Source organism: Bactrocera neohumeralis, unplaced genomic scaffold, assembly GCF_024586455.1.
Source record: "Bactrocera neohumeralis isolate Rockhampton unplaced genomic scaffold, APGP_CSIRO_Bneo_wtdbg2-racon-allhic-juicebox.fasta_v2 cluster11, whole genome shotgun sequence".
NCBI lineage: Eukaryota > Metazoa > Arthropoda > Insecta > Diptera > Tephritidae > Bactrocera > Bactrocera neohumeralis.
Window position 1 is genome coordinate 5,694,643 of NW_026089624.1, and position 19,512 is coordinate 5,714,154.

The following is a 19,512-nucleotide window of genomic DNA, read 5'->3' on the forward strand; positions in this document are numbered from 1 at the left end:
TCGTGACGAGGTCGGCTGAGAGTCATTTAGACATCACAGCCCCCTTTTTAGCCTAGTAGTCTTTGTAGTTGTTCTAATTTCGTGCTGCCACCAAAAGCGGTTGCAAATTCATCGCGAAACCGATTCAGCAACGCGATTGCAAACGCATCGTTAACCTCGCTAACTTTTTCGGCTAGCATTTTAGTAAATTCTAATAGTGGTACATCAAGGTTCGTCTCCAACTGTTTAAGCGTGTCTTCTGCATTTCTGCAAGTCGTACGCATCGTTATCATTGTATTTGCACACGGTTACAGATATTTCCACTGTAAGGCGTTGAAATCCTCCTCATAGTTGGACAACACGTCGTTTGTTTAATTGATTGTTCATAATTTCCTCTTATAAAATAAATTGCTGCCATGCCGTTGTATAACGAAGCCATGGTGCGCAGTTCGGATTAACACTCACTTCATATGCATGAAGGTCCTTTGGCTAAAGAAATTGTTTCTGTGGCAGGTTTGACGTCCCTTTGTATAGCCCACTGCCCGTGTTTACTGGTATGATACATGATTGACGTATCTTCAACAAGGGCTGTAGAATAATTTTCATTATTATCGGCGATATCTTTAATATGCCATCAGCATTGCCCAAATGTTTTCGAAGTATATGTTGGAAACTACTCTCACTGGAAATTGGTGGAATTTACAGTTCTGCATCGACCTTAGATTTACATGTGCACCACATGGAACGTTGCAAAACATCAACAAGTGTCAATTCTGCTTTATCGTGACCATTTGTAGCGTTCTGATGCATAACGAAATCATCTACTATTGCTTTCCAACCAGCTGGTGGCGTTAAAGGTTCTGTGAAAGCGCTGAGTGGGTAGACTATATTTTTCGTTTTTTCATTTGGAGTATAAACATATACATACGTTTTTATATGTGTCAACTCAGGAGCTAGCCACATACAATTGGCCGGATGAAAAACACGAATTCTCCTAATTTAAACCGGCGATAGTCAACGATTGACCTTGTGTGTGTGGCGGCATTCCAGATGAGAATGTCGATTGACTTATAATTGAGTTCGCGAAGTTTCAATTGAATTTGATCATTGAGTTTGTTAACGTCATCATTCTTTGGTGCTTAAATTATTCTTCTTCTTAATTGGCGTAGACACCGCTTACGCGATTATAGCCGAGTTAACAACAGCGCGCCAAGTGTTTCTTCTTTTCGCTACGTGACGCCAATTGGATATTCCAAGCGAAGCCTGGTCCTTCTCCACTTCGTCCTTCCAACGGAGTGAAGGTCGTCCTCTTCCTCTGCTTCCCGCAGCGGGTACTGCGTCGCATACTTTCAGAGCTAGAGTGTTTTCACCCATCCGGACAACATGGCTTAGCTATTGTAGCCGCTGTCTATTTATTCGCTGAACTATGTCAATGTCGTCGTTTATCTCGTACAGCTCATCGTTCCATCGGATGCGATATACGCCGTGGCCAATGCGCAAAGGACCATAAATCTTTCGCAGAACTTTTCTCTCGAAAACTCGTAACGTCGACTCATCGGTTGCTGTTATCATACAAGCCTCTGCATCATATAGCAGGACGGGAATTATGAGCGTCTTTGAGAGTTTGGTTTTTGTTCGTCGAGAGCGGACTTTGCTTTTCAATTGCCTACTCAGTCCGAAGTAGCACCTGTTGGCAGGAGCAATCCTGCGTTGTATTTCTAGGCTGACATTGTTGGTGGTGTTAATACTGGTTCCTAAATAGACGAAACTATCTAAAACTTCAAAGTTATGACTGTCAACAGTGACGTGAGAGCCAAGTTGCGAGTGCGACGTCTGTTTGTTTGATGACAGGAGATATTTCGTCTTGCCCTCGTTCACTGCCAGGCCCAATTTCTGTTCTTCCTTGTCCAGCCTGGAGAAAACAGAACTAACGGCGCGGGTGTTGACGCCGATAATATCAATGTCATCGGCAACCGCCAGCAGCTGTACACTCTTATAGAAGATGGACCTTCTTTATTTAGTTCTGCAGCTCCAACTATTTTCTCTAGAAGCAGGTTGAAGAGTCGCCTTGTCTGAAACCTCGTTTGGTATCGAACGGCTCGGAGAGGTCCTTCCCGATTCAAGCGGAGCTTTTCGTGTTGCTCAACGTCAGTTTACATAGCCGTATTAGTTTTGCGGTGATACCAAATTCAGACATCGCGGCATAAAGGCAGCTCCTTTTCGTGGTAACGAAAGCAGCTTTGAAATCGACGAAGAGGTGGTGTGTGTCGAGTCTCTTTTCACGAGTCTTTTCCAAGATTTGGCACATGCTGAATATCTGGTCGGTTGTTGATTTGCCAGGTCTAAGGCCACACTGATAAGGTCCAACCAGTTTGCTGACGGTGGGTTTTAATCTTTCATACAATACGCTCTATAGAAACTTATATGCGATATTGAGGAGGGTAATCCCACGGTAGTTGGCGCAGATTGTGGGGTGTCCTTTTTTATGGATTGGGCATAGCACACTTAAATTCCAATCGTTGGGCATGCTTTCGTCCGACCATATTTTACAAAGAAGCTGATGCATGCTCCCTATCAGTTCTTCGCCGCCATGTGTGAATAGCTCGGCCGGCAATCCATCGGCCCCCGCCGCTTTGTTGTTCTTCAGGCGGGTAATTGCTATTTGAACTTCTTCATCGTCAGGTAATGCTACGTCGGCTCCATTGTCATCGATTGTGGAATCGGGTTCATCTTCTCCTGGCGTCGTGCATTCACTGCCATTCAGCAGGCTGGAGAAGTGTTCCCTCCATAATTTAAGTATGCTCTGGGCATCGGTGACTAGATCACCTTTGGGGTTCTACAAGAGTATGCTCCGGTCTTGAAACCTTCTGTATGCCGCCGCATTTTTTCGCAGAATTTTCGAGCATTACCCCTGTCGGCCAGCTTATCAAGCTCTTCGTACTCACGCATTTCGGCCTCTTTCTTTTTCTGTCTGCGGATGCGTCTCGCTTCCCTCTTCAACTCTCGGTATATATCCCATCTCGCACGTGTTGTTGTTGATCGCAACGTTGCGAGGTAGGCAGTCTGTTTTCTCTCCGCTGCGACACGGCACTCCTCGTCGTACCAGCTGTTCTTTTGCACTTTCCGAAAACCAATGGTTTCGGTTGCAGCTGTACGTAAGGAGTTTGAAATGCCGTCCCACAGTTCCCTTATACCGAGTTGTTGACGAGTGCTCTCAGAGAGCAGGAGTGCAAGCCGAGTAGCAAATCGTTCGGCTGTCTGTAGTGATTGCAGCTTCTCGACGTCGAACCTTACTTGTGTTTGTTGACGTGCGTTTTTTGCGACACAGAGGCGGGTGGGAATCTTGGCTGCAACAAGATAGTGATCCGAGTCGATGTTAGGACCTCGGAGCGTACGCACGTCTAGAACACTGGAAACGTGTCTTCCGTCTATCACAACATTATCGATCTGGTTGGTGGCTTTTCGATCCGGAGACTGCCAGGTATCTTGATGTATCTTCTTGTGCTGGAATCTAGTACCACAGATAACCATATTTCGGGCCCCGGCGAAGTCAATCAGCCTCAACCCATTTGGGGATGTTTCGTCGTGGAGGCTGAATTTACCGACCGAAGTGCCAAATATACCTTATTTGCCCACCCTGGCGTTAAAGTCGCCAAGCAGGATTTTGACATCGTGGCGGGGGCAGCTGTCATAAGCGCGCTCCAAGCGCTCATAGAAGACATCTTTGGTCACATCGTCCATCCCTTCCGTCGAGGAGTGGACGCGAATCAGCGATATGTTGAAGAACTCGATATGTTGATTCAGTAATGATAGTACTCGGCGACGGAGTCTCTCTCCCACCACGAATCCAACACCAAACTTGCGCTCCTTTATATGGCCACTGTAGTAAATGTCACAAGGACCTATTCGTCTCTGTCCTTGTCCCTTCCATCGCATTTCTTGGACGGCGGTGATGTCAGCCCTTATTTTCGCGAGGACGTCAACCAGCTGGGCAGCGGCACCTTCCCAATTAAGGGTCGGGGCATTCCAGGTGCATGCCCTGATATCGTAGTCCTTATTTCGTTTGCCATGGTCGTCATCAAAAGGGGGTCTCTTATCCGAGGCTTGTTGTTCCTTTTCATTGGGGGTGTTTTTTACGTGGCGGGTCCCAAACTCAGCGCACACTTTAGCTCGTCTTCAAACGGATGTTCGTAGGCTGCCCAGAGAATACTTGGTCAAAGACCGGAAGTTGTGAGCTGCTTGAGCCATGTGTAAAAGAATTGTTTCTGGCCACTCCCAAGTGAATGGCGATCAGAGAACTTTCCTCACTTGCGTGAACTTCTACACATAACTCCATCCTCCAGCTTAAATTGCGCGTTCATAATGCCATTTCGAATTTTTGTAATTAATTATTAAATTTGAAAATACTTTGTCGACAACAGCTTGCATATTTGGTTGCACTTGACAAAAATCATGTGGAAAAGAAATCTCATTTGTCGCAGAATCGATTGGAATTTGGCCCAATTCCCAATGTCTAAAAGTTGTTGCGAAAATGTTTGAGCAGATGAGTCTTGCTGTAAATAAACACGCATATTCGTTGATAGTGTGATTTTCTCGACTTTCCTCCAAAGATATGAAGATTTCAGGCAGTTGAACGCGGAATAACCGGCATAACCGGCAAAGTTTGACGGCAGTCACCAGCAAGAAGAATAAGAGCACCTCCCATTGGTTGGTTATTTCCTCTAAAATTGCGCAGGGTCTTATCAAGCAAATATGTCTCATATCGTCATATATATCCACAACACATGTGTCAACACAAATTTGGGTTGTAAAACAATAGAATATCATCATAGTAAATATAAACTGTATTTGACAGTTAAAAAAAAGTGCTCCGATCCTCACAAAACTTTACAGGATTACTCGTCAAGTCACGGTTTTTTGGATCCGTTATTTTTTCTGCTGAGTAAGTTCATGTTAATTCCAAGGCAAATGATAAATCAGTATGCAAGTGTAGTGTTCAAAGTGCAGATAAATATTGAAATGTGTTCTGTTAACTGATGAACTTACCTTTATTTTCGAAAATCACTTGTTATTATAAAAGAAATAACGCACAGAAAGGGTTTTCTGGATTTCAAATTTCGCAATTCTCTTTTATTTCTGAACTCACTTTTTATTTAAAAGAAATAATTCACAGCACGGTTTTTTTTTGGATTTCAAATTTCGTATTCTATTTTATTTCTGAATACTCTCAAACGTTACAACGAACGATGATGGACGTGGAAGGAAAAGAAGAAAAGATGCTGCGAAAAGCATGCGCGCGTTTGCCTTGAGTCTTGACTCGTAAGGAAGCAAAAAGCGAAGTGAAAGTGATGGAGCTGTCCGTCCCTTTTGTGAAAGTTGGAACTTATTCGAGGCACTCCATAACTGCGACAATATTGCAGCCCTGATACTCAATTTGCAACACTGTTGCAGATGCTCAGCTGATACTTAAGCAAAATAATTGCAATATTTTGCGCGAATTGTGACCGAATGTGAAAGTTTAACCATGAATTTTGTAATAAATATAGCGATAGATACTTTTGAAAGCAGTGATAATAACTTGCTGATCAAGTATGGAAAAAATAGAAAGCAAAATTTTTTAAGAAAGAGAAAGTGGTTCCTCCCTGAAATTTCAAAAAAGAGAACAGTGACGAAGATGACAAAGGTTTGGAAAATAATTCCATTGTACCATGATGATACATATTTCACGCATTTTCGCATGACTCGTGAAACATTTGCAATAAGTATTGTTGTTTACTTTGTGGAAGTACCTGATAAATAAATTAATTTGTCTTAGGACTTGAAAAATGCGTTAGAACCATTTTCGTCAACACCACACGGAGAATATTCCTTGGAACATTCCTTGCATATGACTCTTTTGAAGCTAAGCAATAGTAGAGTCACATATCGTGAGCTTGCCGATAGATTTAATGTTGGGCAAGGAACTGCCCACAAACTTTTCCTCAAAACAATCAAGACAATCTGCAAACTTAAAAACGAAATATGTTGGCCGTCAGTTTTACAGCAGAAAAAAATAATGGAAGACTTTCAAACAAGCCGGGTAAATTCATTTCCTTTTGTTGTCGGATGCTTAGATGGAACGCATTTCAAAATTAACACTCCTCAAACAGATGCAATTAGTTATTATGACCGTAAAGGAAATTTTTCAGTTATTATGCAGGTATGTACTTGGCTAATAGATCTGTTTTAAAATAAGTGTTATACTATATATTCAATTATTTAGGCCATATGCGACAGTAAGTTCTGTTTTTTAGATGTGTTCATCGGCTACCCAGGTAGCTGTCATGATGCCAATGTGTGGAAAAATAGTCCACTTTACAAAGGGAGCACATCTGGACAAATAAAACTTGCGAAAGATGCAATTATTCTAGCCGATTCAGCATATCCTGTTTCAAGATACTTAATTGCTCCTTTTAGAGATAACGGACATCTTTCCAGAGAGGAAAAACAATTCAACTATTATATGAGTTCAACCCGAGTATTTATCGAGCAAACGTTTGGAATTTTCAGGGCTAAGTTCAAAATATTGAATCATATTGATAAGCGCAATATAGAAGACATATCAACTGTGATATTAGCTTGCGCAATTTTACATAATTTTATACTGCGAAGCAATCCGGTTCATTCTGAAGACAATCATACGTGTATGCCTGAAAATTTAGAAAATTCAAATGATCACGATATGATTGAACTACCTGAAAATATAAATGACACCAATGAAGGAATTATCAGACGAAATAACTTGAAAATGCTATTTATTTCATAGAAGTATTATTTCAATAATGTATACATATATGTACATATCAAATAAATGATTAATTGATTGAAATCTTGTTATATCAGTTAATTTAATTAAAATCACCTACCCTAGAATACTAAACCATTTTCTGTTTCTTTTTTAATAAAACATTAATTAATTAATAAATATTTATTTTATTGAAAATAGGAACTCATTCTTATAATAATAATTAATTATTGTTCTCCTTTGATTTTTTGACACCTAAGCCCCTTTCCGTAGACCAGGTCACATATATTAAATTAATATAAACATAAAGTTTATTATAAAATGAACACTTTTTATTTTTGGCACAATCCCTCCAAAACTTGCCGCAACTCGAACATTGCTTTAATCCTTTCCTTGTCAACCAGCAATTTTTCTTTTCGATCTTCATAGTTTCTTCGTGCCGAATCTGCTCTTTCCGCGCTTCTTCTTTAAAAAAAAAAGGTGCGTGGGGTCCCTACGCGCGGACGATACTAGTGTTATTCAAAAAAATGCATATCATTTTGTATGAAAGAAAACTAGAAAACTTAAATTCATATTTTATAAATTTATTATCTCACCGAGCATGCCTTTGCCAACAAGTCGTCTTTTCGCGACGAAGGCAAAAGCTAAAAATCATAAATTGCACAACTTTCTGGTGCTTCTCGCAAAAGTCTGCGTCGATATGTATTCACGATCATACGTATGCATACATACATATGTACTATTTACGCATGTTTGTAGGCGAAGATGCTACAGCGGCAAGGGGTGATAATCGGTGGCCATTACTTTACTTATGCCATAGAAATTCTATTGCTACGAATATGGAAATGACAACGAAATAATGCAAATATGCATATTTCTAAAGGTCATTAATTTCTTTGAAGAAATGAGAGGAATGAATGATCCTGAGAAGTATAGTCTTAACTTTTCAACGGCCAACGCAGAGCATTTCAACCAAAAGGAATTAATTCATTAAAATCACCACTCACAAGTCGTTTTATCCGTTGTAAGCGAACGATTTTCGAAGAAACATCATTTCTAATATGCCAAATGAACTTCTTAAACCACACGCTGTCAGATAAAACGATATACCTCGTCATCGCGGGTCGATTTCCAAAAAATGTAATTGAAGACTACAAATGCGCAGCAGCAGCAAGGAAAGAGGTAACAATCGGCGATCCATTGTATATTTCCTTCATGCATAACCAAACCATAATTAGGACAACGCAATACAAGTGTCAATGGTGGTCTTGGTGGTAAGCGCTTGAAAAGTTACGACGAGTACGTAGGTTCGAATACCAACAGAATTTTTTTTTTAATTGAATATGTCACCAACCAAAAATTGAAACATTGTTCTACAAAAACAACAACAGCATAAGCATGGCAACATTGTGTTGTTGGTAGAAAAGCCGAGCTGTGCCGAGAGAAACGAACAAACGATCGAACGATTGGCGTCACCGCTTCGCTTGCTGCTCGAACATCTTCGCAGACAAGGTTGCGTAGATTCATATTGAGCAAGGTTGCGCAACCTGAATCTATCGCAACCTTTTCCGAACTCGTATAAGAAGTATAACTTCAAAAATCCAATTTCTCATATGCAATAGTTTTTGGTCGTTTTTTTTGACTGACACCTTCTGCATCGCTTTCTTCCCCGCACCTTTCCTCCTCACGCACTCCACTTTCAACTAAATATTACAGTGAGCTCTGGAGGTTGCTTATGGGGGCTCAATGGAGTGCCTATTTCCAAAAATGTTGTCAAAATCCTTAAAATATTCCCACGTTGTGGCACCTCGACCTGTCGCGTCGAGTCCTCTCTATAAATGCTTTTGTTTGCGACATTTCCGGATTTATAATACGCATATTTTCGAGCACCTTACCCCATAGGACGGACTGTTTCCTTTTCCCGCCAGCAAACTCGGGCTCCAGGTCAAGTCGGGACCTTACTGGTAGTTTTCTCACCGGTGAATTTAACTTTTAACTGAAAACATAAATCAAGATAATGTATTTTTCGATATTCAAGTGAATATAATAATTAATATACTATATATTATTAAATTCAATAAATACCTCTTTTACTTACCTCTCTTCTTCCACAACTATATACATATGTAGATATGTGTATGCTTTCTTCAATTTTGAATTGGTATTCAGAATATTTCCTTGACTTTTATATTTGCGCGCAGTACAAAAATTTTTGATGCAGAATGATGACATTTGGCGCGCATCAAGTGTCAAATTTTTACTCGCTCGAACGCCTGACTTTTGCACGAGTTGCCACATTTTTACATCGAATATGATGTTTGCGCAATATTGTGCAGTACTGCCAAGCTCGAATAAGCCCTTGTTGTGTTCTGATTGGTAGTGTGGTGTCATATTTGAGTGTATTGGTGTCATGTGTGGTGATGTGGAAGGTGCGTGGTGAGTGTGGTGTGTTGTTCGTTTATGATGATTTTGTCTGCCAGTGTGGGGTATTGAAATGTGATGTAGCTGTGTTTCGTGACGAGGTCAGCTGAGAGTCATTTAGACATCACGCACTCCCGTAGTCGTACATGTAACTACTCCCCCCTTTATAGTAGAATTCTCCTAAATTCTTTTATTTAATATGTACTATTTTTATATATTTGTGTTTTTTGATAATAACAGTAGCTACTAATATAATTGTAATTATGCTTAATATGTTGCAAATATGAGATATTTTCGTATGTATTTTCAATTTAACAATGTTTGATTTATGTTCTTCTACTATTTCGTCAAAAGTAATTTTTTTCGTAAAATTCTGACTGTCTTTATATTTTAAAGTTACAACATTTTCTTTTATATTTTCAACAAAATTTGAAAAATAATAATCATTAATTTTAATTGAACAATTATTAAACCTTATTACATAGTTTCCACTTATTAATGGTAATTCTTGATTACATGTATTATTAATTTTTAAAGTGCTTGCATTTGTTATAAGAACTGTTTTCATATTAAATTGTATTATTTCGAGTTCTTCACATTTTGCAAGATTACAATTATTTCTTAAAATACAGTGTTTGCTTATTTTCATTTGTTCTAATGCTTTAATCTCTTCAAACATCAATGTTTTATTTTTGTAGGTAAATATTTCTTCTACTTTTGCATTTATTTCATTATTTTCTCTGTTAGGTATAGGCATAATTTTTCGTATTTTTACATTTTCAAAAATTTTTGGTATTTTTATTCCAAATACTAGAAATGTATTATTAACAATTACTGTTCCTAGTTGTAGATATTTTAGTTTATTGTAATCAATATTATATTTTACAATTTTTTTTTAAGTGTTCAATAGCTGATGAGAAATAATAGTTAATTTTAATTTGTTCTTTTTATTTCTGTGAAATCTATTGTCCCGTTACAATGTTGTGTCATTAAAACTATTACTATCCACATTATCCAAATCTGTAAATTTTAAAGGTCTTTTTATATTACTAGTATGGATTTTTTCTAAGTTTTGTTTTCTATATTTAGGCTGTTCCTTGTGCCTAACTGCTTTATAATTTTTTATAAATCCTTCCGTTCTTTTGTTCTGTATAGTCTTCCCTGTCCCTATTTAGTTTGTTGATTGTCTTTTCTTTTTGTTGTTCTAAATTTTTTCTTACTATCTCTTTATCTACTTTATAGTTACGAGGTACATAACTATAAAGTAGATAAGGGTGTGAATTTTATTGTAGAATGAAATCTATCATTATAATTCCTAATAGCTTTTTGAATTAACTGCTTAATTGATACATTTTTATTTAATTTAAATAATATCCTAAATTTTTCAGAAATTGTATTATGAAATCTTTCAATGTCTGCATTACCCGTACGACTCTTGGGTTTGGTTAAATGGAGTTCTATATTTTCATTATTTAAAAATTCCCTAATTCTTGTAGCTTTAAATTCATTGTCAGCTACTATTTTCTTTGGTTTTCATATTTTGGTAAAATAGTCTTATAATTGTTCGATGAATGTAATGTGATTTCTATCAGTAAAAGGATATGCTACTCCATATTTGGAAAATTTGTCTATAATTGTTAAAAAATGGAATCTTCTTATTACATATGTGTCTATGTGGATTATTTCATTATTCTTCATAGGCGTTTCTGTATGAAAAAATTTTTGTTTAATAGGTCTCCTATTATATTTTACTTCTTGCCATGTTTCGTATTGATTAATTATTATTTGTATTAACTCTCCTAATTTTGGATAATAAATTTTATGTCTAAGTTGATTATATGTTTCTTGTATGCCCGAATGCATACTTTCTCTAACGTGATACAACGAAATTTGCTTAACAGCTTCCACTTCTGTTTCTATCGGGTGATTTTTTAAGAGCTTGATAACTTTTTTAAAAAAAAAAACGCATAAAATTTGCAAAATCTCATCGGTCATCTTCATTTCCTTTTATCTCATCTTCATTATCTTGTATTCTGCTAAGAAAATCTGCTACTCTGTTTTCCTTTCCTTTAATATATTCGATGTCAAACTAATTTTAACCACCATCCTTGATGTTTTGGTGATATGTCTTTCCCTCTATATTTTGAATGTAAATATTTAATTGGTTGATGATCTGTTACGATCTTAATTTTTCTACCATATAAATATGGTCTAAAGTATCGGGTGATTTTTTTGAGGTTAGGATTTTCATGCATTAGTATTTGACAGATCACGTGGGATTTCAGACATGGTGTCAAAGAGAAAAATGCTCAGTATGCTTTGACATTTCATCATGAATAGACTTACTAACGAGCAACGCTTGCAAATCATTGAATTTTATTACCAAAATCAGTGTTCGGTTCGAAATGTGTTTCGCGCTTTTTTATCGACAAATTTTGTTCAGCGATGAGGCTCATTTCTGGTTGAATGGCTACGTAAATAAGCAAAATTGCCGCATTTGGGGCGAAGAGCAACCAGAAGCCGTTCAAGAACTGCCCATGCATCCCGAAAAATGCACTTTTTGGTGTGGTTTGTACGCTGGTGGAATCATTGGACCGTATTTTTTCAAAGATGCTGTTGGACGCAACGTTACGGTGAATGGCGATCGCTATCGTTCGATGCTAACAAACTTTTTGTTGCCAAAAATGGAAGAATATGAACTTGGTTGACATGTGGTAATTCAACAAGATGGCGCTACATGCCACACAGCTCGCGATTCTATGGCCATTTTGAGGGAAAACTTCGGAGAACAATTCATCTCAAGAAATGGACCCGTAAGTTGGCCACCAAGATCATGATTTAACGCCTTTAGACTATTTTTTTGGGTTTCACTCAATCTGCTACGTCAAATTTTCTTCTGCTGAGTTAACTATATTTTGGTCGTCTACAGAAATAAGCCAGCAACTATTCCAGCTTTGGAAGACAACATTTCCGAAGAAATTCGGGCTATTCCGGCCGATATGCTCGAAAAAGTTGCCCAACATTGGACTTTCCGAATGGACCATCCTTGATGTTTTGCAGCCGCGGTCAACATTTAAATGAAATTATCTTCAAAAAGTAAATGTCATGAACCAATCTAACGTTTCAAATAAAGAACCGATGAGATAGTTTACGCTCCAAATAACTGCTAAAAATTCCTTATCAGTTGCTGAATAATTTCGTTCATGATTATTTAAGGTTCTTGATGCATAACATATTGGGTGTCCTTCTTGAGATATAAATGCTCCTATTGCGTAATTTGATGCATCTGTAGTTAATGTAAATGCTTTTTCAAAATTTGGATACCCTAAAATTGGATGCGAGCTTATTAATCGTTTAAGTTTTTCGAATGCTTCTATCTTTTATATCAATTCGGACTCCTTTTTTTAGATATTTTGTAATTGGTTGTGCTACCTTTGCATAGTCCTTAACAAATTTCCTATAATAACCTGTTACACCTAAAAAGCTATTAATTTGTTTTTCCGTTTTTGGTAATTATAATTCTTCTATTACTTTGATTTTAATTTTTTGATTCTAATACCTTGAAAATATCTCTAATTGATTGTATATGTTCCTGTAACGTTGTGCTAAAGATTAGTATATCATCTAAGTATACTACGCATGTTTTGTTTATAAAGTCTCGTAAAATTTCGTTCATGAGTCGTTTAAAGGTTGCTGGTGCATTCTTTAACCCGAATGACATTCTCGTAAATTCATACAAGCCATGAGGTGTTACGAACGCTGTTTTACACCTATCTTCCTCTTTGATTGTAATTTGATGATAACCTTTTGCTAAGTCTAGTGTAGTAAAATATTGGGCTCGTGCCAAATTTATCTAAAATTAAATCAATGTTAGGAAGAGGATATTTATCATCTATAGTTACCTCATTTATCTTCCTATAATCGATTACTATCCAGTACTTTCTTTTCCCTGAATTATCCATTTTCTTTGGAATTACTATTAAAGGGCTGGCATATCGAGAATTACTTTTCCTTATAATTCCTTGTTCTTCCATTTCTCTGATTTGTTTTCTAACTTCTTCTTCATATTGGGGAGGATATCTATATAATTTAGAATTTATTTGCTCTTCTGTAGTAGTTTTTATTACGTGTTGAATTTCCGTAGGGCTTCTTAATTTTTCTCCTTCTTTAAATAAAAGGTTTTCGAATTTTTTCAATAATTTCGTGATTTCTCTAAACTCTTCTGCATTTAGATGATCTAATTTCATTTCTTTTAATTTCTCATTTGTTGTTTCTAGGGTACATATTTTACTGAAATTGAATGGTTTATTTAAAAATTCTGATTATTTTTTATTTAGCGAAAATTTTTCCGTCTATTAGATTTATCATCGTGTTTAATTGATTTAATAAATCAATTCCTATTATGAAATTATATTTCCTATTTTTTAATGATGTCGATCTCCATCTTATATTCGCGTTTTCAGGTAAATTGAATTCTTTTGGTGCTTCCGTATGCACTTCTTATTTCTTATTGTTATATTATTTTTAAGTGGAATTTTTCGAAATTCGTTCAATTCAGAATCCACTAAACTTATATTCGCTCCCGTATCGATAAGCGCAATATATTTTTTATTTTTAATTGTTATTACTATTTGTGGAAAGCTCTCCGATGCTTCCTTGTAAAAAAATTGATTCATTAATTTCCCTGTAGTCGTCACTTTCTCTATAGCTTTGCCTAGGTGTTTGCAAGCGATTTTGGCTGCTCCTGCTGCTAGGGTGTCCTGCCATTTGAGATCTCTCTTGATCTGCATTATTAGTTTATCTATAATCTTCAAGTTCTCTATAGCTTTGCCTAGGCGTCTTTAAGCGATTTTGGCTGCTCCTGCTGCTAGGGTGTCCTGCCATTTGAGATCTCTCTTGATCTAGTTCTATACTATCTACTTCCATAGGCTCTCCTCTATCTAGTCTTACTTGGTTTGAGTTTATATTTCTCCTCTCTCTACCTGAGTTATTATCTTTATATGTTGGGAACCTTTGCCCATATTGGTGAGAATTATTATCTCTATTTGTTGGGAATCTCTGCCCATATTGGTGAGAATTATTATCTCTATTTTTTGGGAATTTTTGCCATATTGGTGAGAATTATTATCTCTATATGTTGGGAATTTTTGCCCATATTGTTGAGGATTGTTTTCAACAATTCCTTTATTTTGTGAATAATTTTGCCTAACTTGACCTGGTTTATCGTCTTTGCCTATATATTTGTCATAGTATTTTTTGTTGTATTGTCCATAAGCTAGTTTGGTTTTCTTAAATTCTGGCCTAATACATGAATCCTCATATCTTCTTTTTGTCTTTATCTCTATGATATTATAAAGGTCATGTTCCTCGTATATTTTGTCCAATACTGTCCCTTGTGTCATTTCTTTAATTGTGTTCACTAAAAGACTGTCCACGTTGGTCATGTCTATCCCTACATCGTCTTTATAATATATTCTAAGTTCATCAGCTTTGTATTTGATATTTTGTATAAGTATTGCTAACTCACTCACCGTGTTTGCCTTTATACTGCATATTCTCCTGTATACTTCATGGGGTTCCAGATCAGGTTTATATCTTAACTTCAGCGCTTTCTTGATTTCCGTCCAGTTGTCCGGGTGCGGTAAATTTATTATAAAGTCCTTTGCCTCCCCTTGTATCGTCCTATAATATATTGCCCTGGTGGCTTCCTTTTTGACTTCCTCATCTCTTATATTTGACAGTAGATATTCGATGCTGCTCATAAAAGAATTTATTGTTACTTCTCCTTTTCCCGTGAATGTGGGTATGTGTTGAATGTTTTTCATAATTCGTTGTAGGTCATTTTCATTGGTTGCTTGACGATGTTGGAGATCGACATACGCTTGTCGAAGTTGCTCCAACTGCTGCTCTCTTCTGCTCAGTTGCTCGATGAGCTCTACGTTGGGTATTTGAATCTGCTCTTGTTCCATTTTTCTGTTGTTATCGAATATTTGTTGCCTCGATGTTTTGATTTCGATGGTTTTCCTCGTTACCTTGGCTAATTTTGGTGACTCCACGCTTTTGTTTTTCTTTTCGTGTTCACTGCAAAACTTGTTTTTTTTTCGGATATTTTCGGTGGGTTAACGCCTTTAACTTAAGGTCGTTTTCACTGCGAAAAATTATTTTTTTAAATTTTTTCGAATATTTTCGGTAGGTTAACGCCTTTAATTTTAGGTCCTTTTCACTGCGAAAAATTATTTTATTTTATTTTTGTTATATCCTGGAGGGTCTGGTCAACTTCCTGAGTTGGCTACAGATTCGCAGGATTTGTTTGGGTGTTATAGTAACGTTTCACTATCCTTGTAAATTTTTACTAAGGATTACCGACTGCGCCAATTATATGTTTAGTCGCGGTAAACGGGTTTAAAAAAAATCAAAAAATCAAATTAGATTGCAACAAGGTGACGTTGTTGGACATCCAGAACAGACTACTTTATTTGATAAAATTTACTTAAAATGAAGCTTATTCTAATTACAAATTGCTTATTAATAATATTCACTTATTTTTAACATATTATTGCTGAATAAGCATGCTTTTATTAATTCCCATAATTCTAACGAAATTTACTTATTAAATTAATTTTTTGTTACTTTATTTGTTTAAGCAAATTGCAAAAGCCGGAAATGGTGTTATGTTGCAATTTGCTTTAACAGTTCGTCGTATTTATCAACTGCCTTGTCAGGTGTTTTTACATACGTAGTCGTACATGTAACTCGCGTGAATGACTGAACCGATTTCGCTGATTTTTTTTGTTGTATTTGTTATTATTAGAAGAAGGTTCTTATGTTAGAAAAAATTACGAAAGTTGCCTTAAAACCTCTAAAAACAGCCCTTTTCTTTTTCCCATACAAACGTTTTATTTTGTATATACATACATACATACATATGTAAGTAAAAATGATTGTTTGTTTGTTAGTAACGCTAACGCTCGAGAACGGCGGAACCAATCTTCATGAAATCAGAAGTTGTTCGCTGTGGATCTGGAAAGGGTTTGATATAAAAAAAAACCATATACTTTTTATAAGGAAAAGTCGGAAAATTGGAAATTTCCAAAAAGTGACTTTTCATACAATTCTTTTTTGTTTTGTTTTTCAATATTTTGATTTGTAAATTATTTGAATCGTTCAATTTCGGTCGCTTGCTTTTTTATTCCGGCTATTTAAAAGAAAATTATTGAAAATTATTCAGTGAAAACTTTATGTGTGTTTCAAATGAAGTGATCAATTAGAGATTGATTTTTCGAAGTGATGAAAACCAACATATGTGTGGAATTATGGACGCTGTCAATCAGCAAGCGATCATCACGATAATACAGCGCTTTTCAAACAACATGCTACGATGTTTGATGGACACTATCCACGTGCTTGTATATGTAAGTATGGTTCAGTAAACGCTGGATGTACTGGAGTTAAAACAAGATGGATATCACATTCTTCTTTGAATCGTCGTGGACGACAATGACAGAACATTTACTATTCAACTTAGAGTAGTAAATAAGTAAATTTCGTTAGAATTATGGGAATTAATAAAAGCATGCTTATTCAGCAATAATATGTTAAAAATAAGTGAATCTATTCAACTTAGAGTAGTGAATATCGAAGTCGACAACATATGGATCGTACCATATTCGCCACTATTGTCTAATCCACATTCAAAACTCATGCCAATGTTTAGCATTGTAGTTTGGTGAAATCGACTTTTCTGACTGTTGTGCGTTTCGCAGTTTATTTGGAGAATGGCTAAAGAGTGTTTTTCAACCCAGAGAATACAGTACAGCCAGCGGAAACACTTCCAACAACATTGACATTGACGAGTTTTTTCTCAACTTGCGTCAGTGATTAGTTTGCGAGCACATTGCTCTATTCGGAAATGCCTTCATATTATACATGGAATGCATCGACGAAGAAATAGTTACGCAGAAAGCAAGGCCAACCAGTAGATTGACATCCAGGCGTGTTCTCAACTAATTCCTTAGGACGAATTTACATAATCCACCCGAAAAACGACGATTGCAAATACCTTCGGTTGCTATTGATATTTTCAACGTAAATTCAACTTTCTTTTCATTTCAAAACACATAATTTCACGCAGGACAACGTATGCGGGGTCAGCTAGTACAAAATAAATTTGTAAGACGGCGTTTACGTTTTTTCTCCGGCTCATCGTTGTATAAGTTCTCTAATGATGTAGCATCTGATAATTGGCGTTGATGTAATACTAATAGTGCTAGAGATGTTGGCACCGTTTTTCCTAAACCCATTTCATCTGCAAGTATGCCACCAGCTGGTATCTTAATTGCTGCTAGTTCAGACTCTTGAATATGCCAACTTAATAAATGCTTATGTATATACCGTCGTTTCCCCGTCGCGCGCCTGCAATTGGGTATAGTAATTTGGAAAAATTGTGATATCCATTTCCCATTCTAATAGCCAATGAACTGTACGAGCCTGGTAATCGCATAATGTGGGCCGAAAGCAATCTGGTAGAATTGGCAGTTTTTGATTATTACTACTTAATTCAAAATGTTTTTGAAATAAAGTATCATAAAGCGCCGTAGTGACATATTCTTGTATCAAATTACGTTTAGAACCTGCGGCATCATTTTCTTCAATAAAACTTTCTATATCTTTTGTCTGTCCTATGGGCGTTTTATAATTTTCAAATATATTTGACATTAATATATTAATATTATAAGTAACAGCAAGGAAGTTTTCCGCCTTAATTTCATCAATACATTTATCAATTGTTATTACATTATGCACATTTATATTTAGTTTTGCAAGCAAGTCCGTTGGAAATGTTATATATTTAGTTCTCTATCGACTGCTGAGTTGCGCAGTTGTCCTCCACTGCTATATTACATAAAATAATTTTCTTATGCGTTTCGATATTTACTTAAGTTTATTAAACTTATTCTGTTGTGTATGCATTTTATTTTTGTACTAAAATTTTGAGGCAGCTATTTCACAATATCTGTATATTTTGTCTAAACATTAAATATTATCTAATTATTATCTTATTGGGCAGTTACATTTAATTTGTTTGTATCTAATTTCCATAATACCGGCTTTATCACTTTTATTTTCGAAAATCACTCGTTATTACAAAAGAAATAACGTACAGCACGGGTTTTTTTTTTGGATTTCAAATTTCGTATTCTATTTTATTTCTGAATACTCTCAAACATTACAAACTGATCGTATACCCCAATCGGCGGCGGAATCAACGAACGATGATGGACGTGGAAGGAAAAGAAAAAAGGATGCTACGAAAAGCGTGCGCGCGTGTGCCTTGAGTCTTGACTCGTAAGGAGGCAAAAAGCGAAGTGAAAGTGGCTGGAGTTATCCGTCCCTTTGTGAAAGTTGTTGTGTTCTGGTTGGTAGTGTGGTGTCATATTTGAGTGTATTGGTGTGATGTGGAAGGTGAGTGGTGAGTGTGGTGTGTTGTTCGTTTATGAGGATTTTGTCTGCCAATGTGGGGTATTGAAATGTGATGTAGCTGTGTTTCTTGACAGGGTCGGCTGAAAGTCATTTAGACAAAATGAATCAACGAAACAAGCAAACGACTTTAGAAACGCGGTATTTAATTATAAAATTATATGGATAAGATAAATCCGTGCGTAAAATCGCGGAAATTGTTGACCGATGCCCATCCACATTTCATGCTATCATTCAACTGCATGTTAAAAATTTTCAAGAAGAAAATAAAAGTCGTATTGGTCAAGGAAAGAAACTAAATGACTATGATGAGCTTTGGATTTTGAGAGAAATAAAAACAAAACCAGTTACAACGGCAAAAGAATTAAAAAATATGGTCAACAAGAATTTAAAAGTAGAGGTTTGTGCCGAGACCATTCCAAACGTGTTAAGGAAGAATAATTTCAAAGGTTTTCGCCAGAAAAAAACCGTATATCAGTAAAAAGAATAAAATTACAAGGGTAAAATTTTGTAAGTATTTGTTGAAAGATTCTCACTTTTATATTCATGTAAGTATTATCACATTGTTATATTATTAAATTTGATCATAAGAGGTGCTAAGGTTCCAGGATATAAGTAACTAAATTTAGTTATCGAGCTTCCGTTTGCTTCTCATGTTATTGATTTATTTTATTGATACATTATGTATAAAGATTAACTTTTAGAGATAGCATTATTAATCACCTTTAAATTATCTGCAAATTAGTAAATAAATTTGTTTATATCGAATAGCTATTATCAATGAAATAAATCAATAACACGACAAGCAAACGGAAGCTTGATAACTAAATTTAGTTACTTCTACTTTAATT

The 19,512-nt window shown here is 36.1% G+C and overlaps 1 protein-coding gene and 2 pseudogenes across 1 annotated transcript; 1 reads left to right on the plus strand and 2 right to left on the minus strand.

Moving 5' to 3' along the window:
* Positions 1-47: 47 nt before the first annotated feature.
* On the minus strand, positions 48-19,209 carry LOC126765872 (uncharacterized; annotated as a pseudogene).
* Positions 5,302-6,886, plus strand: LOC126765728 (putative nuclease HARBI1). The gene is made up of 2 exons (XM_050483465.1): positions 5,302-6,178; positions 6,242-6,886. The coding sequence occupies exons 1-2, from the start codon at positions 5,867-5,869 to the stop codon at positions 6,782-6,784; spliced, it is 855 nt and encodes a 284-aa protein (XP_050339422.1). The 5' UTR covers positions 5,302-5,866; the 3' UTR covers positions 6,785-6,886.
* On the minus strand, positions 7,762-7,956 carry LOC126766355 (small nucleolar RNA U3; annotated as a pseudogene).
* Positions 19,210-19,512: the final 303 nt, after the last annotated feature.

Coding starts and splice junctions, on each gene's coding strand:
- LOC126765728 (XM_050483465.1), top strand. CDS start 5,867: ATGACTCTTTTGAAGCTAAGCAATAGTAGAGTCACATATCGTGAGCTT. Junction 6,179..6,241: donor ATTTTTCAGTTATTATGCAG/GTATGTACTTGG, acceptor TCAATTATTTAG/GCCATATGCGACAGTAAGTT.